This window comes from Pyrus communis, chromosome 15, assembly GCF_041283825.1.
Source record: "Pyrus communis isolate YQ-2024b chromosome 15, ASM4128382v1, whole genome shotgun sequence".
NCBI classification, from domain to species: Eukaryota; Viridiplantae; Streptophyta; class Magnoliopsida; order Rosales; family Rosaceae; genus Pyrus; species Pyrus communis.
Window position 1 is genome coordinate 31,518,608 of NC_142579.1, and position 23,416 is coordinate 31,542,023.

The window sequence follows — 23,416 nt, forward strand, 5'->3', positions numbered from 1 at the left end:
TTTCTTCAAGGGCCATCGAGGCTTGATCTTGAGTTCGACTGGAAGATTTTCTGGTTTCCTCCAATCGTTGATTTTCCTTTGTGCTACTCTTGAACTGGGCAGCAGGAAATTTTGGTCTCCCCCGAAGGTCTGAGCTTTACTCTTTTTTTCTGTTTCTTTGTTCAATCTCTCCAATTCGTATTGAAGAGGGTTAGAGGATAGCTCAACATATGCAGTTGTTGCTTGTCTCCACATGCTTTAATGTATCATTTTCACTTGCCTTACTTGCTCCCCTTTGCAGAAGTGGTCCCTTCTCTGGAAGTGTATCAACCGTTGAAGATGACTACTCGAGAGCAACGCTAGGTAAGCAACCAGGGAATAGATTCCAGGCAGTCGGGTCCAGATCGGAAGACTGACTCCAAGTGCCGGCTGATTGCTTCTTTCACTTTGCCATGCGAGTAAGAACAAGGACAAAGGAAAAGACAAGGAAAAAGCATGATATGAGATACCTTTGCTTTCGACCTTGATGATATGAGATACCTTTGCTTTTGAAGAAGCGGCGAATGGATCAGCACATGTATTTGTTGTGTTTGTCTCCACATACTTCAATCTACCGTTCCTCCTGGGTCATCTGTACTCCAGGCATCTGGTATCTTCTTTGGGGAAGAAGAAAAAATTGAGTATTTCGAAAGGCTTTGCTGGGAGTGCGCCCTCAGAGGTGAGGAAGAGTTGGGCATTTTTTTTTTTCAGGTCTGCCTTGCCATAAAAGATGAAGGTCGACATATATAGGGATTTCCCAATAGCAAGTGGTGGTTATGTTCTTTTACCCTTGTCGACAAACGTCTCTTCGATTTTTTAACAAGCGTCTCTTCGATTTCTGAGCGAGCGCCTCTTCGAAAAAGTAGTCACGGGTGCGGCTCTGTCACCACGCTTGTTGGCAAAGGCGCGTAGTTGGGATGATAACCTTCACGTGTTTTCAACTTTGTCAGAGATCTTTTGACAAAGTTGAACGCGTTATCTGAAAAGCCGCGAAAGCGTCGCCGAACTTCACGCAGGAAAATCCGATTTTTTTTTAATCGGTGGTCGTGTCGCCTTGGCTTTTTATAGAGGTATCGATCACCTCCAACATGCACACTTTGAAGATCGCCCGTTTGTGAAAATCGTCTTCGGCCCTTTCTGATTTTACTCCATCCACCTTTCTCTTTTAACCTTTTGACAATGGCTAACCCGTCTAACATTTGCTTAGATTTGAGTCTCAGCAGTGATCCGAGTGCGCCGCGTCAGGTAAATGTATGGTGCCCTTCTTTCTTATCTTCTAATGGCCCTTTGACAGGTGAAGATTCTGTGATGAAGGACGCAACAACAGCTACGATAGTAGCTAGGAACTTCCTCACTCCAAAAGATAGTAGGCTGCTTTCAGAACGGTCCGATGAGTTGGCCGTTCAAGAGTCCCTAACTCTCAGTGTTCAGTGCGCAGGCTCTGTGTCCAACATGGGCCAACGCCTACTTGCTCGATCCCGCCAAGTGGAATCATTGATGGCGGAGGTGGAAACTCTTAAGCAAGAGATCAAACAGCTTAAGCACGAGAATAGAAGTTTGCATGTGCTTGCAAATAACTATTCGACGGGCATGAAGAGGAAGCTTGATGAGCTGCAAGAATCCAGTGGTCGAATTCAAAGTGACCGTCAAAGGCTTGCTGCTTTTTTCCAGAGGCACCTTTTTCCTGACTCATCTAGCGTTCCACCAAGTATTGAGGCCTTTTCTTTGATGCCTCCCGCTTCTGTAGTTTTCCCAAGTAGTGGGGCTTCACGTGAACAACCTTTATGAAAGCTCCATCTCTTTTTTTTTTTTTTTTTTTTTTTTTGTACGCACTTGTAATTTCTCGGAGATCAATGAACATGCTTTACTTATTTAGTGTATTGTGCTAAATACAGATAAAACATATACATCACCAAGATGTGTTATTTCCTCTTTTTTTTTTTTTTTTTTTTTTTTTTTTTTTTGATGATGTGACTGTACTTGAAGTTTTGAAGTTTCAAGTTGCCTACGTACCCTTGGTTGAGGAGGGATCAAGTCATGACGTAGTTCAAATGAGTGATGGTTTTTTTTTTTTTTGATGATTTTGCCGTACACAGTTTATGCTCTTGCGGGCCAGGAGCGTTGGTTGTCGCCTTTTATGCTCATGCGGACCAGGAGCGTTGGTTGTCGCCTTTTAGGCTCGTGCGAACGAGGAGCTTTTGGTTGTTGCCTTTTAGGCTCGTGCGAACGAGGAGCTTTTGGTTGTTGCCTTTTATGCTCATGCGGACCAGGAGCGTTGGTTGTCGCCTTTTAGGCTCGTGCGAACGAGGAGCGTCGGTTGTCGCCTTTTAGGCTCGTGCGAACGAGGAGCGTCGGTTGTCGCCTTTTAGGCTCGTCTTTTAGGCTCGTGCGAACGAGGAGCGTCGGTTGTCGCCTTTTAGGCTCGTGCGAACGAGGAGCGTTTTTGAATTTGTCAAACGATCTTAGAGAGGCATTCCTTGCAATCTTCATAGCAAGGATTCTTGACTGAGTGATTGAAGAAGTCTTTGGGGAAGAAATCGCGCATTGTGATGGCAACGGACGATCTTTGTGTCATAACTTCCTCATCCTCAACACTTTCATGTAGCTTTGAAGGTTGACGGTAGCTGCTTTGCCCCCTTTCTGATTGGTGAACTTGTGGAGGAGACCTATGTTTCTTGTGCATTTTCTTTGGAGTGACATAAGTCCATCCTTCAACTTCACTTGACGTGACTGACATGGTTTTGGAGCATGCCCCCAGCGGTTGAGGTGAAGATTTTGAGTTCAAAGAGCCAGAAGTGACGGTGGTATAGTTTGACTTCACCACATCATTAAGATCTAGCTCGATGATCCCTTTCTGAGCTAACTTCATGATGAGATCTTTTAGCACAAAACACTTTTCCGTCGGATGACCAATGAAGCGGTGGAATTTACAGTACCTTGGACTGTCAGTACGGTTCATCTCTTCCGGCCGTTTGCACTCAGGTAGGTCGATCACCTTTTTGTCAAGCAAGTCTTTCAACATGGCAACCACGTCAGAGTCGGGGAATGGATATGTCTTCTCCTCAAGCTCCTTCAAAGTGCGTCTACGTATCTCTTGATCACGAAAAGCTTCGGTTTGAATCGCCTTGCCTCGTGTATGGGTTTTGACTGGAGTTGTGTTGACCGTCATTGCTTCCTTGGTGGGTTTCCACGCAGCCTTATCCACCTTGGGCCCCAAAACTTTGTCATTCTTGTAGTCGGCGATCTGTTCTTTCTTCTCATGACGGGTGATGCTTAACTCCATATCATGGGCGCGGGTGGCTAACTCCTCAAATGTTCGTGGTTTAATGCCTTGAAGGATGTAGTGTAGTCCCCATTGCATGCCTTGAACGCACATCTCAATGGCAGAGGTTTCAGAAAGCCGATCTTTACAATCCAGACTTAAGGAGCGCCATCTATTTATGTAGTTGATGACAGGTTCATCTCTCCACTGTTTCGTACTGGTCAGCTCTAGCATGCTTACAGTACGACGAGTGCTGTAGAAACGGTTGAGGAATTCCCTTTCTAGCTGGTCCCAACTGTTGACAGACTCGGGTTCGAGGTCGGTGTACCAGTCAAAAGCGTTACTTTTCAGCGAACGTACGAACTGTTTGACAAGGTAGTCTCCCTCTGTCCCAGCATTGTTGCAAGTTTCAATGAAATGGGCGACATGTTGCTTCGGGTTGCCTTTTCCATCGAACTGCATGAATTTTGGGGGCTGATAACCCCTTGGCATCTTCAAAGCATCAATCTTCTTGGAGTAAGGCTTTGAGTACAGTACGGAGTCATGCGAGCTTCCTTCGTACTGTGTCTTGACAGTGCTTGCGATCATCTCCTGTAGCTGCTGGATAGAGAGAGATTCCATGAACGCCGTTGCTTGGTCTAGCTTCAGCTTCTCTTCGACTTTCTCCACTGCAGGCTCCTCTTCTTCGTCGACTTCTTTCTTTAATAGGCCAACATTTGGGTCGACTTTCACGTCGGGTAGCGCATCTAGTTGGTTGACAAGTGCGGCAATCTGCAAGTCCTTCTCTTCCACAGTCTGTGTAAGCTTTGCAATTGCTTCGCTCATTTGAGCCAGTTGTTCTTCAACAGAGGTGACGCCGATGGTCATGACTTGTGCAACCAATAGACATGACTTTCCTTCAGACATCCATAGTGCTGATGAAGAACCACATTGGCCATTTTGGGGTGTCATCTTGTGTGCCTCAATAGCATGCTTTGGTGCCCCCATCAAGGTCAGGTGGATGACCGACTCGCGCCTTTGATGCTGCTCTTGCTTGCTTAGCAGTACCAACTTTGCAGCGGCATGTTGAGAAGTGGTTGTGGCACCAATGGATGCTCCATTTGCGGCGGAAGTGCTTATGCTTCTTCCCTTGGTGGTTGCAAGAACGGCTTGTCCCTTGCTTGATGCCATTGATTTTGGAGGTGTGCTTTGGTTGTTGTCAACTCCGTAACCATGCTCCTTCAACTTCTTTTGAGTTTTGGTGAGGTCACGATCTTTGTCGTTGACGGTGTTTGAAACCTTCTTTCCAAGATTTGAAGAGGAAGCAAAGTCATGCCTAGCCTTTGACATGAGTTCGTAGGCATTTGGGTTAAAGCCTTCTTCGGTCTTCTTAGTTGGAAGAGAGCTTGGTTTCACTTTGACGCCATGTTGCGCCTCCAGACGGTTGATGAGTCCGGCGGTTTGCAAGTTTTTCTCCTCTGCAGTCTTTAGCAGCCTTGCAATTGTTTCCTTCATCTGAACCAACTGTTTTTCAATGGAGGTAGTGCCGATAGTCATGACTTGTTCTTTGTTTGAAGCCATGGACTGTGCTTAAATATCTTGAACGGAGACAGAGATGAGAGGTAGAGATAATCCCACTGGGCGTGCCAAATTTGTGAACACGAAAGATTCCTTGAAACAAGAAACCAGAATAACGTGTACAAAATAATATTTTTTGTGTTTATGATTTTGGGGTTACGATCTCTCTCAAATTTGGTCCTCTGATTCTATCTTCGTAGGGTGTAGGTTTGTGGATGAGTTGTTGATCCAAAGGGCCGTCGGGGCTTGATCTAAGGATGAACAGTTGATGAACGGATGAACACTTTCTTCAAGGGCCGTCGGGGCTTGATCTTGAATAATGGTTGTGTGGATTTCTTCAAGGGCTTTTGGGCTTGATCTTGAAGGTTGATGGATGAGCGGATCTTCAAGGGCTTTTGGGCTTAATCTTGAAGAACGATTGGATGTGTGGATTTGTTGAGGTTGTTGATCCAAAGGGCCGTTGGGGCTTGATCTTAGGATGAACGATGAACACTTTCTTCAAGGGCCGTCGGGGCTTGATCTTGAATAATGGTGGAAGTTCTTCAAGGGTCGTTGGGGCTTGATCTTGAAAGAGGATTTGACGAAGAACGAAGAGTGCTTTCTTGATCCTTCGGAATTCTTGGGAATTTGGATGCTTGAGAGCTTTGGAGTTTCAAAGCTTCAAGAATTTGGGGAATTCTCTTCCAATTTGGGAGTAGAGAAATGTATTTGTGAATTCCTTGATGCTTGATACCTTGATGGAGAAGCCTATTTATAGGCTTTGAGAATGAATCACCACCACAAAATATTTTTTTCCTTTCCAAGCACCATTGCCTAATTTTCCCACTTAATGCAATATTGAAATTGAAGTGGTGTAACTTATGGCCTAATTTCCCACTTAATACCATTTTAAACTTGAAGTGGTCTAACTTATGGCCTAATTTCCCACTTAACACCATTTTAAACTTGAAATGTGTATGCTTTGTCATTGCCCAAATTGAGAAAAACTTGCTTTGATCCGTAATGGATTGAAGTGTGCTTACCTTGTCATTGCCCAAATTGAGAAGAAAAACCTTGTTTAATCATCCAAGGGTATTTCTTCCTATTTTGTTGAGTCACATGCCATGTGTACAATTTGTACGACACGTGGCGTATGCCATGTATGCCTTGACACGTCAAAACTTTAATGCGTTGGGTGAACATTTGTTTTACTGAAATTTCGATGTCTACAGATGCAAACTAAAATGTTAAAGGGGATAAATTTACTGCGGTTGCTCTTCACAGGCTGTGCTCGGTTGGCAGCATTAGGGCAAGGGGAATGGATTCACAGGTATATCGAATATAACAGCAGCAAAACTGATGCAGTTGTTGGTACCGTAGTTATAGAAATGTATGCGAAATGTGGGAGCATAGACAGGTCTTTGGACTTCAATCATTTGTGGGCTTGCAATGAATGGCAAGACAAGCAAAGCAATCGGGTTGGGTACGGAGGGACTAGGGGAGGGAGACCGTGGTGGTGCTGATTTTCAGATCAGCTTTGGTGGTTGTCGAAGAGAAGAAGAAAAAGAGTTGGTGCGAGTGGAGGAAAGGGAAGGCCTGCATCCCTAGGTCAATTTTTATTTGTTTAGTTTTTTAAAAAAAATTAAATCTTTTGGTTTATTTGAAATTTTGTTTTTGGTTTTGTTTTGTTTTTTTTTTTTTTAATTTTTAATTCCACATGGACCCTTAATGACACATGGCCCTAAATCATTGTCCACATGGGCGCCATGTTATTAGTTAACAGAAGACTTAACAGCCAGACTAACGGATGTATGAGACTGTCCTAAAATTAACACTTTAGATATGACTCTGAGACAAAAAAAAACTTCATGTTCTAAATGTTGAAAACCACAAAACTCAAGGGTAGTAAACTAAGATTTATCTTTTTTTATTTATTTATTTAAATTTGAATATGAACAATACTTGACGAAAATTAACCACCCGATATACGATAAACGGACGCGATTTAAGGATCCAAAGAGAATCCTCATTCCCCACCACCCACCATTCTCCCTAAACACCCTTAAAAAAAAAAAAAAAAAAAAAATTCCCAATATCATCACCCCACCTCTCTCTTCTTCCTTTTGTCTTATAAACCCTAACTTCATTTTGTCATCCAATATTTCCTGAACAAGCTCACTTATTTTCTATCATAACTTTGCAGTTTTTCAAACAAAAACATCTTAACTCCATGTCATATATTCACATGACATTATAGTATCAATCTACATAAATCACGTGGCGGCCTAAAATATGCATGTTATTCATGACAATTTTTTTTTTGATGTTTATAATTACCGTCTAAAAGGTGCATGTTAATCATTCGCTACGTGCTTGTACATAGCCGGACATTAAAACTACAATTTTATAATACATTAAAAAATGATTGGCCCCATTTTTAAGCATCTAAAACATACCCATTCCTTTGGCCCAACTTGAGGCCCAACAATAAACAGAATAAAAGTTCTTTTTATTATTCAAGATAGATCCAACAATTTATTACACGACCTGTTAACCTAATCTGATACAAAATGCACAAAATAAACGGTTTCGAGTTAACTAATATGTTTGATCTTACTCACAAGCAAAGAATGCACACAACTTTGTCTCACACTCATTAATGAGATGTCGTTAGATTTCTAAAACCTAACAAAAATTGCTCTCAAAATCTAACCCCAGAAGAAAACACACTTTTGCTCTCAATATGCAGCACGCGTATTCTTTAGAATATGCAAAACTTAATTTCCCACAATACAGACTTGGTTATTTAAAGGGAAATTGAAGTCTGTTACTTTGGGCGAACCAGTTAGATAACGCTATGTCATATTTGACATTTTCGAGGTTTTTGTTTTCACATAATCTCCTTGATTCCTCCCTCTTCCCTCCCATGAACCTCGCATCATTCTTTTCCATTCCTCACGTTTTCATATACTTTCTTTCTATATTTAAAAACAAACGAAAACAAAAAACTAAAAAAGAAATAGTTATCAAATTGACAAAGAAATTCACAGCATTCGATCCAGAAGCAGCAAACACATCAGAACACTCTCCACTAATAATCCAAAACGGTAGAGCCATCATCTGTGACAAATTATTGTTGTAGAACACAAAACCCCAAGCGTTCAAACCGACATTCGTGACCATATGCTTAATATAAAACATCTTAGTTGTAACGGTCACCAAATAGGCAAACGCCCACGAATACGCAGACAAACTAAAACCCGAATCGGTAGCCACATAACCAACAGCTCCACCCAAAATGATCAACAACGATACAAAGGTAAGCTTAGACGGGATTGGCTGCTTCCTAAACGCAGTATACGCCAGCGCAACCAAAAGGCGCGTGCAGGATCAAAACATTATAAACGTATCCACATTCGCATGGCGAAGAAGATTGGTGTTGGTAAAGATAGCAAGGTAAAACACACGTGCAGCGGGCAAAAACTTCTTCGCCGTCTGCCACGTGAAGGGATCGTGGTGCAAAGATCCCAACTTTCCCAAACCCCAGACTCCCAAAGCGGATGTAAGGTACAGGCCAGGGTAGTTGAATTTGGTAATGGCAAACTTGTTTATCACAGCTAACAAGCTAGAACAGAAAGCATACCCAATCAGAAGACTGCTCGTAGCGAAATACGGCTTAGCAGAATCGACTCTAATCGCAGACATTGTCACTAACTAAAGTACCCAATTCGAATTCAGAGCAAAAAAAATCTAGCAGATCTTCAAAATTTCAAGAGCTATATGTACAGTGAAAGGCTACACTAACAGAGGCAAGTGAATGAAATCGAAGACGTGAACACTTCATAGAGAAATCTGAGATATGGGTCTTGAAGATTATGCCGATCTACTATTTGGGTTTGAAATTAATGCATTAAACGACAATTGAATCGGTTGAATGTAGAGCTATGAAAGAATTTTACATCACCGACATGTAGAAAAGCTCGGATCTGTGAAGCGAAACGAAGAGTATGATGGGGTTGCGGCGGAGGCCGAGATTTTGGAAGGAGCTCCAGCGAGCGCAGAGGAGCAAAGTGAAATTTCTAAGGCGTTGCAGAGCTGAGAGACTGGTGGAGTGGAGGAATAGCATTCAAATTTCTGATTTTGTTCTTATAGGAGGGAGCGTTTTGAAGACTTTCTGGTTTTTTGATCGAGTAAGATATATTTATAGCGCATTTACTAATCCGTATTTAAATTGAGAAGAAATTGAATTGAGGAGGAATTAAAATGAGGTTGAATTAGAATCAGATTCCTGTTAAAGTTGTTTACTAAAACTATCTGAAATCGAAATACAATTCCATAAAGCTGTTTACTAATTCAGCAGAATCAGAATATTAACCAGTATGATTACTAAAATGTCATTGTCTTAAATCAAATATTTTATATACTTTTTTTAATAAAATTTGATATAGTATATAATAGTAAGAAAAAATTAAATTGCTTTCTTATTTCATAAACATACTAAAATGATTTTGTTTAATTTTTTTATAAATTTAAGTATTCATTTTAATATCTAAATTTTCTCACTCAAGTTGTAGTTTTTTCTCTTCGGCATATGTATGGAATTGTGCATAATGTGAATGAGCATAGAATTATGCTTAATGAGCTAGAAGGACATAAAAAGAAATTGTTAGGAGCATTTTCCGAAAAATAAGTCTAAGATTAAAAGGATAATCTTGAAAATAATGAAAGTAAGTGAGGGCATAAAGGAAAAAAAATTATCATTCCGAATGTTTGGGCAATCCATAATCCAAATACCTTGTATATGTTGAAAATCCAAATCCTCCAATTTCAAGAATTGGATTTCATCTTTTGTGTGGACCCTACGTACTTTTGATTCCTCCCAATTTTGAGTAAACACATGTATAATCCAAAATCAGAATCGGATTCCTTATTTTCATTCCGATTATGGGTTAGTAAACACACTATTAATGTCTGCTCTGATTTGTTGAAGATCCCTGCATATTTATAATAGGGTTAAACTCCATTTACTACCCTGAAGTTTTTATGGTTTTCAATATTTAGTAAATAAAGTTTTTTTTGTCCCAGAGTCATACATAAAATGTTAATTTTGGGACAGTATCATACATTCGTTAGTCTGGTTGTTAACTCTTCCATTAACTGATGACATGACGCACCATGTGGATAATGACTAGACACCACGTGTTATTAAAGAGTCCATGTGGAAATTAAAAATTAAAAAAAAAAAAATTTGGTCGCCTTGTAGCTCACCCCCGAGCTTCCCTTCCTCCCTTATCCCTCCATTCTCTCATCTGCACCAACCCACCAAACCCTATTCTCCTCTCCTCCCAGTCCACTGTCAAATGCCCGGTGATGAGATCGTGTACGCGACACCATTGAGGGAGATGAAGCCGGAGCGAATTTTCACGAAAATGGGTCATTTGCAGAGGTTGTTGGATCGGTTCTCACACTCCTTTTCCATAAAATCCTACTAAATCTCTCTCTCAAAAAATCCAATCACACATCTCAAAACCCAAGTTTTTTCTAAATCTCAACCTCGATATTAACATTTTAGTTGAAACCTAAACCCTAGACAGGCACAAATGTTCAATTCTTCATAGAAAATTTACAGAAATTTAAAGAATGACAAACCCAGCAAAGCAAAATTCAAACATATCCAAAATTAGCAAGAGAAACACAAACCCAAAAGCAAATCAGCCTCTCACACTAAGCAAACACGGCAGCAGCCATGGACGCCCATGGCCCTTTCATCTCAGGAGGCCATAACCGACGACGGAATAACCAAAAATACCAAAGAAAGCGCAGATTCCAAACAAACCCAAATCGAAATGAACCCTAGAAATTGAAATTCTTAATTGAAAATTCAAATTGGGGGAGCTCTGAGATTTTACCTAAATAGCAGCTTGGATGGGGAAAAGTTGAGAACTTTGTACTGCTGCACCTGGGTTCAAATGGGTGAGATTTAGAAATAAAAAATTGAAAAAAAATATTAAAGGAAAAATCGAGGGAGGGGCCGCGCCAGGGAGTATTTGTATATGTGTCTCTCCGAGAGCAAGAGGAGAGAGAAAGTCTGATGTTATGAAACACAGAGGGGGGAAAGAGAGAGAGAGAGAGAGGAGAGGAGAGAGAAGGGTTGGCAGCCGCACGATTTCTGCCGCACCATTCTCTCCAGCTAACAGAGCTTCAGAGCCTTAGGGTCTCCGGCTCTGCTTCTCCAGAAATCCCAAAGCCGAGTCCCTTGCCGCCACCGGGGAAGCAGCCAAAAATCCCAGCCAAACCCACTTCCCGGCGAGCTTTGTTTTCCCTGTCGGCGTTCTCGAAGCCCAAGTCGAGGTTTGTGGAGCCAGTTCCTCTTGCGTTTTGATATGGAGAGAATGGAGGTTTTGGCGGTTTTGCTTGATAAGTTTTTTGATATGGAGTATCCGGATTGCGTTAAGGCTTTTGATGCCTATGCAAGTGCGGTGGAGAGAGTAGAGGACAGAGAGTTTGGTGGGTTGGTGCAGAGGAGAGGATGGAGGGATAAGGGAGGAAGCCAAAATTTTTTATTTTTTGAATTTTGAATTTCCATGTAGACCTTTAATGACACGTGGTGTTCAGTCATTATCTATATGGGCATCACGTCATCATTTAAAGGTCAGACTAACGGATGCATTAGACTGTCCCAATATTAAAAATTTTAGGTATGATTTTGAGACGAAAAAAACTTTATGTACTAAATGTTGAAAACCATAAAACTTCAAGATAGTAAACAATTTTTTGCCCTTTATAATAATTTTATTATTTAGGGATGTAATTGTGAATATAATTCCCACCAAAACTTGACAGAAGGAAAAGAAAAACAAAATTTGTCGTCAGACAAAATTTCTTCCCTTTTTTTTTTAACAAAATTTCTCGTTTCTTTTCAAGGAAAATTAATGAAAAAAAATTTGAAAATTTTAAATTTTAATGATAAAAGAAAAAATAAATGATAAAGTGAATAGTATCATGATTAATTTTTTAGTGTAAAAATATAGTTTTTCGTTAACGTTAATAGTACCGGAAACATTTCGTTAAGGTTTTCTTCTTTTTACTGATTAAAATAAATGTTTTTTTATGTCTGGGAGAGAAAAGAAGGCAAAAAAAGAGGAGGTTTGGGTTCCACCAATGAGATGTGATGCAAAGAGGACATGAGGCCACGTCCTGATTTGTTAAAGAAAAATTATATTTGAACCCACGTAACCTTATCCTGCATCCAACTTAACTTAAAATGTGAATTATCATTTTTACCATCTTGTATAATTACTATCAACTACAAGGTAAAATAAACAATAAAATTAAAACTTATCAATAAACCCACTTAATAATCAAACCCTATCATCACATCAAACTCTACCATTACACAATCTTTATCCTACATTCATTCTATCTCAAAATACTAAGACACTCTCATAGAGTAAAACAGGCTCATTTTGACTGATGGTGGTGAGTTTAAAGTTTTGAATCCTCCAACTAAAGAATGAATCGATATAATCTCAACAATAATCCTCTAAGAAGGAGTTGGACAATTTATACCTAGCTCTAATAAAAAATAAGCTTCAACTTGACAAATGCAGGATCAAGGATCGAATATTAGCCACATAATTATTTAAACTCGACTCAATTGTATATTAGAGTGACGAGTAATGCATCACATCCAGTATCCACCAGGTCCTTGACTTTGTATATCAAAGTGATAAATATGTCATAGATTGGATTTTGGTGAGAAAGACCGAATAACACAAGGAAATTCATGTTTCCTTTTGATTCAAGCATCTGATTCTGAGGTTAATTATCGATTCAACAAAATTGGGACTAAGGTTAGAACTAATTTTATATAAACAATGTGTCTTAGGTTCACTTTGATTATTGGATTTTAATTCTTATTTGGGTTTCTTTTGCAAGTGGTGATTTTCTGGGTGTGGCTATAAGGTAATTGCAGTGTACTCTTTCTACAATTAAGATGGTTTTTGCAATAGGATACGATGGGTTTTACTAACTTATTAAGTTACTTCTTTTGCAATTAAAATTGTTTATGCAAGTAGAAGATAACAGAAGACTTAACAATGTTAAGTTGTGTTAAGAAATTAGAAAAGCCATGGAGGGGCGGCAATCCTTATGAGTGCAAAAGATTTGAACTCCATTAAGCACGAGACAAATATGTGAGAGATATTGCTCTCTTTACACCTTGAATGAGTTGTAGAACATTGATTTTGAGTTTTTATTTTTGAATGGGTGTAAAGATAGATCTATATATTAAATTGAGTCTCCAAGGGTAATTTAAGTAGTAAATTTGAGTTTAAAGAAATATTGATAGTTTAATTAAAAATAATATGGATGTAGAGGATAAGTTGAGAATAAAAAGAAGTTATATGGGTTTAAATAAAATTTCACTTTGTTAAATGTTTGTTTTGCCAAAAAGCCCATGTTCCATGTTATTCGCTTTGAACCGAATAACATAGACATTAGTGCTTCTTATTAATTTGTTAAAAGTTTCAAAGTTAGGGCACCAATCAAATTGTGTACTTGACATAATAGATTTTAGGATACATGACCCATATGATTGTGTATTTGTCTAATCAGATGATGTGGTGGACTTTGGCAGTAGAGGAGGACTTGCCCATGTCGAATTTTCAACTGTGCCAATATTTTAAATTAATATTGTGATATCATCTGTAAAAGATTTATAGGCGACATTGCAGTATTGATCCGAAAATCATAATGATGTTCTAAAAGTGAACGTGAGTCCTTCCCTTTTAAGTGGTGATACACAATTCAATGAGTCAACTAACGACCCAAATGGTACCCCCCTTGGTGGATCAAATTGGCCATTCTATGAGTAAGGAAGATGGTATTTTATGGTGGTTATATTGAGTACGTAGTCAGACTAAAGAACTACAAAAAGCATCTCAATAATGTCCATTGTTTCAGCCCAACTTAGGCCGAACATTTGCTTTCAGAATTCAGGACCAGATAGGTTCAAATTGCAAAAGCTAAAAAAACGAAATGCTCATCCACCTTAACGGTCAAATTTTCAGGTTATTTTCCCACTATTTCCTTCACAAACTGAAAACATAACTTTGATGGATCAAACTTAGGTGTCGTTAGAAATAACAAGAAATCAAAACAGATAACACAAAGAATTTTACAACGGAAAACTCTTTAACAAATGAAGAGAAAAACCTCAGATCACATAACTTGGTAATCACGATCCATGAAGGAAAAATAACTTATACAAGACAGAAGAGTACTACAGTTAAGGCCTAGTTTGGGTTTTTGTGATGTGAAAAAAAAAAAAAAAAAAAAAAAATTTCAGAAGTAGGGGTAAAGCTGTTTTTGTTTTTTTGCTGTTTTGGACCCGCAATGCCAAACCAATCCTAAGTTCTCTAGTTCTCTATTATACTTTTGTTCTTGTAGCTCGATGTCCTTACTTTGCTGCTTTTTTTTTTTTTTTTTTTTTTTTTTATGAACAAAGTTGACGCATATGATCTTCCTCACAAGTAAAGGATGCACACAACTTTGTTTCACACTATTGAATGATATGATATGATTATTAGATTTCTAAAGCCTCACAAAGATTGCTCTCAAATCTAACCCTAGAAGAAAGCACACTTTTGCTCTCAATATGTAGCACACGTATTGTTTAGAATATGCAAAAGTTAATTTCTCACCATACGTACCTTTTTTGTTTTTTGGTACATCGATATTTTTACACTAAAGAGAGGGGAAGTTTGGCTAAGTCACACAATGGGCAGTTTAATTTGGCATTGAATTTGCCATCCACAAGATTCGAATCTAAGAGCTCTCACTTCCAAGTGAAGAGGAATACCAATGTACAAACTTAGGAGCGTGTATTCAGTTGGGATTTTAAGAGATTTTAATTCTTTTAATGAATCTAGGGGTATTTGATTAGGATTTTAAGTATTCAACATTTTAAGATAGTTTATTAAAATCCTCAGAAATTCAGGTGTATTCGATTAGGATTTTAAAGAAGTTTATAACATTCTAAGTGTATTCAATTAGGAATTTGTTTTAAAGAATTTTTTTTTAAAAAAAAATTAAGAAATTTGAGGGAATTTAAGAGATTTCTTAATGTATTTTAAGCATTCACAAATCTCACATCAACTTCTAAGATTTCGAAGAAATTGAATCAAAATTTTACATGAAATCTCTACAAATCAATCAAACTCCATCAAAATCCATGAATTTATAAATCTATTAAAATATTTCAAAATCACAATTGAATTCACCCTCGTAGTTATTTAAAGGGAAATTGAAGCTTTAAAAAATAGAACAACAATGAAAGATAATTTGTAAATTTGTTTGACTTTTCCTCAAATAACTCAAATATGCTTTTCTATAAGGATTATTATACAAAATGATCCCTAAGATTTGCATGATCAATAGAAATGGTCTATGAGATTGAAAATTAATAGAAATGATCCCTGACATTGTCCATTATCCATGATTTTGGTCATTCCGTTAAAAACTCTTTGGGCAATTTTCAAAGCAACTCAATCGATTCTTAACCAAATTCGACCCATAATATATCAAAATGACGATAAAAAAGTGTAGAACAAGATTATACCTATTTGGAGGCCCAATGATTACCGGAGATGGTCGGAAAATAGCCTGAAAGGTGATTGGTCCGCGAGAAAATTGGAAAACTCGTCGGAAACTGGGTAAACTTTAAACGTTGATAACTTCTTCAATACTCAATGAAATCGAGTGATTCAAAAACTAAAATCATACTTCTCGATGAGACGAAGATGGTATCTTTATTTACTACTAACTTGATGTGGTTTGGCCGAAAAAGTGCTCGAAAGTGGCTAACTCGAAAATGGTTAGCCACTTTCGAGCCGTTGTCCAACCAAACCAAGACGAGTTAGCCTTCGAAAAAGGTACCATTCTCTTTGTCTCATCAAGAAGTATTATTTTTGTTTTTGAATCACTCAATTTGGTTGAGTATTGAAGAAGTTATGAACATTTAAAGTTTAACCAATTTTTGATGAGTTTTCCAGTCTTCCCGCAAACCAGTCACTTTTCAGGCTATTTTCTGGTCATCTCCAGCAAGTATTGGGCTTCCAAATGGTATAATCTTATTCTACACTTTCCTATCTTCATTTTGATATATTATGGATCGAATTTGGTTAAGAAACGATTGAGTTACAAAGCTTTGAAAATTGCCTAAAATCGTTTTTAACGGAAGGACCAAAATCATGGATGGTGGACAATCTCAGGGATCATTTCTATTTATTTTCAATCTCAAGGACTATTTCTATTGATCATGCAAATCTCAGGACCATTTTGTATAATAACCCTTTCTATAGAAACTATACAGATTTGATCTCAAAGCCCAACTAAAAACTTAGCCACATAGTCACTTAGTATTATAGTCTAGTAGTATTTAAAAGTAAGAGACCTTAGGCTTGAATTTCGTAGATAGTGAATTCTGTTGTACTAGTATGTTAGGTGCAGGAGGTTTGAGGAGGCTTTGGATATGTTTCGGTGGATGTCATGTGAAAGCAACGAGAAGCCTGATGAAGCTACGGTTGTGACCACCATTTCAGCTAGCACAACATCGAAAACTTTGGAGCTTGGTAAAGAAATTCATGAATATGTTAGAAGTGAGCTTGGATTCACTACTAGAACTGGAAATGTGGTTGTTGAATATGTATGTAAAACTTGGTTATTTGATTGAAGGCCGGAGAATTTTTAATGGGTATACAATACAAACGTTTTAACGAGGCGGTGGCTCTATTCCAAGAGATGCAAACCAAAAGAGTTAAAGGGGATGAATTTACAGCGGTTGCTCTCCTCACAGACTATGCTCCGTTGGGAGCATTAGAGCAAGGGGAATGGATTCACGGGTATATCGAATACAACAAAATTAAAAATTGATGCAGTTGTTGTTGGTACCGCGGTTATAGAAATGTATGCAGAATGTCGGAGCATAGACAAATCTTTGGACTTCAATCATTTATGGGCTTGCATGGAATGGCAAGACAAGCAAAGGAATCGAGTTCTCAAAAATGGTACAGATTGGCATGAAGCCATGGACAGAGCTAATGAAGGCTCACTGAGGGCAGATGCCCCTACTCAAGTAATTTGTTTATTCAGTTGCAGACTACAGTTATATAATATATATGCCTTAGTTTTGAAGAAAATTATATGCATTTAATATACAACATATCTTCATACTACTTACACTTCATATCAAATATTATATGAGCAAAAGTGCTCTTATTCTGTCATTCAGACGGAAAAAAAATCCTCTTCCGCCTATTATGTATTAGTATATTTGTTATCACTTTTTCACTTTTCACTACTATACTGAAATTTTTGTAATATTGGAATTGTGATACAACATCATTTGAAATAATCCGTGTTATCATATTGAGTATAAGTTATACTATAATAAGGTTTTCTTAGTTGTTTTTCTAGTTACCCCCTTTAGAAAAAATTTCTAGCTCCGTCCCTACATGAAGCCTGATGATTTCACCTTCATTATTGTCTTAACTGACTACGTTCAACTCCAAGAGAAAGATATATGAGATTGAGCGAAATTAGAAAACTATGGTTGCCTGATTAACCTTCTTGGCCGTGCTAGAATGTTAGACGAAGCAGAGGAGTTGATAGAAAGGGTTCCAAGTGAGATTATAGTCCCGATTTCTATATGTTTGCTTCCATGGTCAGTAACTGTACATTTCGATCTAAAATTTTGATTTAGGACCGAAAAAGTCGAAGTACGATGCTAATAATTTGGTTCCACATGAGAATATGAATATTTGTAAAATGTGGGAAATCGTAATAGGAAGCAGCAGTACTATTAGACGACTCGAGTAACGAAAGACTTCAAAGTCCAAGGAAAATGATCAATTACTGTTTTGAAGTGGTGACCAGACAAATATGCAGCTTAAGTAAGAGCCCTTCTCTACTGCTTTATCCTTTCTTTCCTAGCTTCACGTTCTTTGTCATCTAGCTTCACGGATGCCGTCTTCCGTATATAAATCACGGATCTGGATTATATACCTCCTTATTCCATACCCTTCACATCCCCTTCTATTTTATATGGTCAAGATTAAGTCACGTCAACATTTTTATTGATTTTTTTATAGAAATAATAAGACAAAAAACAATGAGAATATAAAATATTGACGTAACTTAACCGTAACCACAAAAATAAGAGTGGATGGGAAGGGCAAATAATCCAGGTCTATAAATCACACTCTCGAAGTGAAATGACGCAAGTCAAGTCTCGTCTTGGCCTATTACTGTTTATTGAGATCTATCACTGTTCACCGAGTGAATAAATACGCTGGTTACTGACGCAAAATTTTTAGAAGTTGAATTGCTTTTAAAAGCAAAACACCTTTGGTCAGTAAGACCAAGTGACCCTACCGACATGTAACAGAACGGTGGAAAAGCCGGAGCTGCTTTTTGAGGAAAACCAAAGAAGTTTTCAACAATGGTTTCCACTTTACTTGATGAGATTATAGTTCTACTTTCCGCGGTGTTTTATTTAGTGCTACGTAAAACGATTTCAACGGAAATTTTTTTATTGTGATCGAAATGATACATTATATATTTTTATATAAGTTGTGAATAATTTTATTTTTTAAGTTATTAACTTTTTAATAAATATATTCTACCATTTGTATAGTGACATGTAGTATACCACTCCGTATTCTAGTCACACTGAAAAATATCTTACATTCAGCAGTGTAAATATACATAAAATGCTGAAAAATCTCTCGCGTTCACCATTTGTAGGTTTTACTTAGATGCAAAGTCTCATCTGTTCACCAATCAACACAATGGGTTCTATATAAATAAACCCATAAAACCATTATCCCAAAACGTAAAAAATAAGAGTTAATTTTTATCCTTGAGAAATACTGTTTCTTCATTCAGTTTTTCTCATTATTTGTTTGTCAAATTTCGAATCATGTCTTGAAAGTACATAATATATAAAATTCGTTAGAGTTCGAAGATTGCGATGTTTTGACTTCGAATTATAGATTGTTTCATCCCGAGAGAAATAATTGTCTGAGATTCGTCAATCTTGTTATGAAAGAGGGTATTTGTGTTATGCCTGTACAGTGTGCCTTAAGTATTCTCAATAATACCATCTCCCATAAGCCCTCAAGCAGTTCTATGAATCTTCGACAGCAAGTAGAAGAGTCTCACGAGATTTCAACTTTGTGCAATATTTGCAGAACCCTATGAAACACTCCATCTTTGTCACTTAAAAGTGTACTGTTTAATTTGCAGTGAGTATTGAGACTATTAGTCTAATACCTGTACAAATGTAACACAAATATCTAGTGAAAAGAGAGAAATTTGCACAGATAGGATAATTTTTTTACACATATATACTTTTCTACGTAGCACGTAAAATCCTTTAGCTTTTATAATCTTCTGAACTTGATTAAGCTACAAAACAAACGATCACAATTTAAATGTTTACAACACAATCAGTCTTTGTCTAAGCTATATGCTCATTGGTCTCATCTATGGTCTGCATTTGTTTCCTACTTAATCTCGCTGTAATCAAACATATAAGAAAGATGGCAGGCAAAAGGGACATTTTGATAGGAGTATCAGCACGCCGAATGTAATAAACATATTGAATTATTGAGCAAACACACTGAGCGATGCCTCCGACTAAACCATAAGTTTCAATGGCATAACCAAAAAGCATGTAACATCCCCTCTTCCTCCATCCCACATCTTTTTTCCTACCTTTGTAAATCAGCTCCCATATGCAAGTGAGAAGAGCTGCTATAGCAAGGAGCATACCGAACAGTGAATACCGAGGCCTACTTGGGGACGAAGCCTGATCACAAGCAGCTGATAAAATCTCCATGCAAAGGCTACTTACTAGAAAGATCCACTCTACTGGATTTGCCTGCATAATAAATTAATAATGAGTTCAATTAAAACTTAAAGAAAAGGCTAAACTGAATTTTTGTCCCACAAATTTGGGTGGGATTAATTGAATACCATGTTAACTGATGAAATTGCGTTCTGAACAATTCTCCTAATAAGCTTTGCTTCATTCCTGAAAACTTAATTAGTAAGCACTAACTCAATGAAGGATTACTAGAAGCTATCACCTTCACTCAACAGTCAATATAAAGAATTAACTAAATGAAAAGAAAAAAAAAATTATATATATATATACCAGTTCTTTTCCATTGAGAGATTCTTCAAATAATTTTATTTGATTTGACAAAGAAAAAATAATTTTATTTGAGAAACGCCTTGTGGTCCTCATTCTATAACTTACTTTTCAGGATTCATTCATGCCATATATGGTCAAAAGAGAGAAAAAAACCAAATTTATATTTTAAACAAAAAATATTATTTACACTAAGAGAAAGAGAGTGAGCTTAATCTCACAAAAAAAAACAAAAAAAAAAATGTTATAATTTGTATATGAATTTGTTGTTCCATTCCGATTGGGCCTTCAATTGCTTGAGTGGACCCATCAGCCCATCTGTTTGGTTCCCTTTGTTTGGGCCTTTATATTTGGCGCTTCCCACATGATGTTTCTCATTGATGCAATTATATACGTATACAAGTTGCTAAACTAGCATATATCAATTTGATACATAAATTTCAACCTAAAATCAACTTGCAATATATAGGAGAGAGATGCCCAATATCTTTTAAACCACTTGAACCAAATAACCTTAATTTTTTATGCGTGGACTTGGAGTAATGCATATAACTCAAAATTTTCTTTTTATTAACATTATTTTTTAAATCAAATTTACAAATCATGTGAAGTTTCACTAAAATCATGAACCGCATCATATGATTTGTAAAAGGAGAATTTTGATTTAGATGCTTGATATTTAAATTTGTTAGACCAAACATGCCTAGCCTTCAACTTTTTATTAATCTACTTTCTACATTTGAGCCACATTTTTTAAACTGCCCCTTCTAAAATTCAAAAATAATATCCAAAGCTCCTAAATCTACCCTTCTTTATACCAAAATTATTATGATACTAACTAAGTTATAAATCAATGATATGTACAAAAAAAATTAAAATTAAACGTACCAAAAGCTAAAATTAAACTTACCGAACACTAAAATTAAACGTACCACTCAACCATATGTACAAAAATAAATATACCAAAAATAAAAAACAAACGTACCAATCCATAATATGAATAAAATTAACGTATGAAAACTAATGATAAGCATACTAGTAATGTATAGAAATAATTCTCTCAATAAATGTATACGTGATAATTTGAAAAAAAAAAATATAAACATCCACCATTTTTGTTATCTTGAAGATAAGATTATGTTTTAATTTAGGAGATCAAGATATTTTGTACGAAAAAATATTAAAAAAAATAACTGGATAAATACTTTTAATGAAAAACCATTGATTATCTCTTAAAATAGAGTCCACAACTTCTAAAATACTTTAAAAAAATTAGCAGAAAATTACAATAATAATTTTGAATTTGATAAGGAGAAAAACTGATGCGGCCCAATGTACCGAAGTGTCTGAATCAAGATCCTTAAAGACACAGATGTTTGATAAAAAAACATTAAATGTTAGGGGTTTAAATCTAATCAAGCCTATGTAAAATATGTTTTAAATAGAAGATGTCGCTACTATTACTCATATTTTATCTTGCAAATCTTGATGTTTCAGCGAAGCTATTTTTCCATTGTGCTATTTGCATAACAACCATTCATTAACATGTTTCAGAATGTGGAAAAGCCGAAAATAGATAGCAGCATTACTATTAAACTAGTCTAGTATTGAAAGACGTCCAAGTCCAATGAAAATGGTTACCCGTGATTAAGATAGTGGCCAGACAAATTTGCAGCTTGAGTAAGAGCCCCTCTCCACTGCTTTACCCTTTCTTTCTTCGCTTCACGTTCCTTGTCATCTTCTTCTTCAAGGATGCCATCTTCGTGCTTCTGAAATGCTTGGGCTAAACAACCTTCCTGATTCCTCACATGTGAAGGATCGACATGAAAGAATATTGGCAAGACCTGTTGCCCCAGCTTTTCTCTACATTCCATGATCATCACCAGCTCGTCAAGAAGCCATCTTGAATCCGCGTAATTCTTTGAGAAGACAATGATCGAGATTCTGGACTCTTCGATTGCCCGCAACAGTTCGGGTTGTACTTCTTCCCCTCTTTTCAGTTTGTCCTCATCAACAAAGGCATGGAAGCCCCAGTCTTGTAATGCCGCGTGAAGGTGGCTCGTGAAGCCATTGCGTGTATCTTCGCCTCTAAAACTCACGAACACGTCGTAATTCCAGAGTTTTGAGGATGAGGGTTCATGGGATGTCATGGTGTGGTGTTACTGTTTACGGCACTAGAGTGGTTCCAATCGAGTGAGGAAAATGGCAGCACAAGAGTGTATATAACACTGAAGGGACACTTTTTGGTTCTTTCCAGGACGCGTTCCGCTCCCATTCTTTGGCTCTTTCCGGGAAGCATCCGCCCCAGGTTTTGAAGAAAACCAAGGACGTTTCCAGTGGAAAACCACGACGTTCATGGTCTCACGATCTGATCACTGGACGGCTACGATTGAAAAGATGGGAGAAAAACAGCTTTAAGATGAAACCGCGTTCAACAAAGTAAAGGGACACGTACTGATGGGACTTTGAGTAGAAGGGTAGTTAGTGCTTTTTGTTGAAAAGTGTGATGGCAATGAATTCCCACAGTTCAGCAGCAGAATTCTTCAGCATGGCAGAAGTTTTCAATGCCCATGCAAAGTGAAAGTTGAATATAAAAATACATAGAAATTGTATTGTCAAAGTGAAATTGTATTTTCAATTTACATTGATCATCATGAAATGGTATTGGAACTTTGGTTTGATCTATTGCCTTCAAAAGTTATGTTGAAGATGTTTTGAGTAAGGTTTTCCACATCAGAACTCTCTTCCGCATAAACTAAGTATAGAAAAATCAAACATTAAAAATCATTCAAATTATGAGAAGTTTACCAAAATAATTATGAAAATAAATAAAATAATAATACTATACCATATAAAAATATATTACCTCTTTTTCCAAATAGTCGATCTCGTGTGCACAACAAAGCTTGAATTGTTTCCGGTAACAATGGACGAGGGGAATGCTAGGTAAAAAGGAAATTAGGGTTTGGGGTTTTATACAGCAAAGCACCACACATGTGTAATAGTTAACTTGATTTTTTTTAATGGAATATTATTTTATTTTTGTTCTCTTTTTGGCAAACCTTGTAGAGTATTTTTCTTTTTCGGTTTCACATTGTGTGGAACGGGGGAAGAATCTAACCCCTCCTCCTTTTGATTAATATAATGAAATTAGCTCCATTTTCTTGAATTCTTGTCAAACAAGAAAAGTCAAAAAGATTTTTGAGGGTTAGAAAATGAGGATTAGGTAAATGGTTTTGACAGACTGTTTGAAAATTTGAATACATGTGTGAACCTTTGAGGAAAACCATGCTCTCTGGAAATGTCTCAGATGTAACCTGTAACATCCCACATCGCCCAGGGGAGTGATCCTTAAATGTATATTCCCATCTCTACCTAGCACG

General features: G+C 37.2%; 1 protein-coding gene and 1 pseudogene across 2 annotated transcripts in view; both read right to left on the minus strand.

The window, feature by feature from the left end:
* Positions 1–22,315, minus strand: part of LOC137731379 (toll/interleukin-1 receptor-like protein) — a 76,585-nt gene extending 54,270 nt beyond the window's left edge. Inside the window, exons 1-3 of one of the 2 annotated variants that reach the window (XR_015956599.1) lie at positions 21,675–22,315; positions 19,856–19,913; positions 19,286–19,760 (exon numbers count right to left, since the gene is read on the minus strand). Coding sequence is in view for 1 of the 2 variants with exons in the window: in XM_068470491.2 (XP_068326592.1) it covers positions 19,338–19,760; positions 19,856–19,913; positions 21,675–22,183 (990 nt within the window). In the remaining variant the exon portion in view is untranslated. Of the gene's footprint in view, positions 1–19,172; positions 19,761–19,855; positions 19,914–21,674 lie in introns of those variants that run through there. The other variant, XM_068470491.2, reaches the window with a different exon arrangement.
* Positions 7,733–9,132, minus strand: LOC137730688 (GDP-fucose transporter 1 pseudogene; annotated as a pseudogene).
* Positions 22,316–23,416: the final 1,101 nt, after the last annotated feature.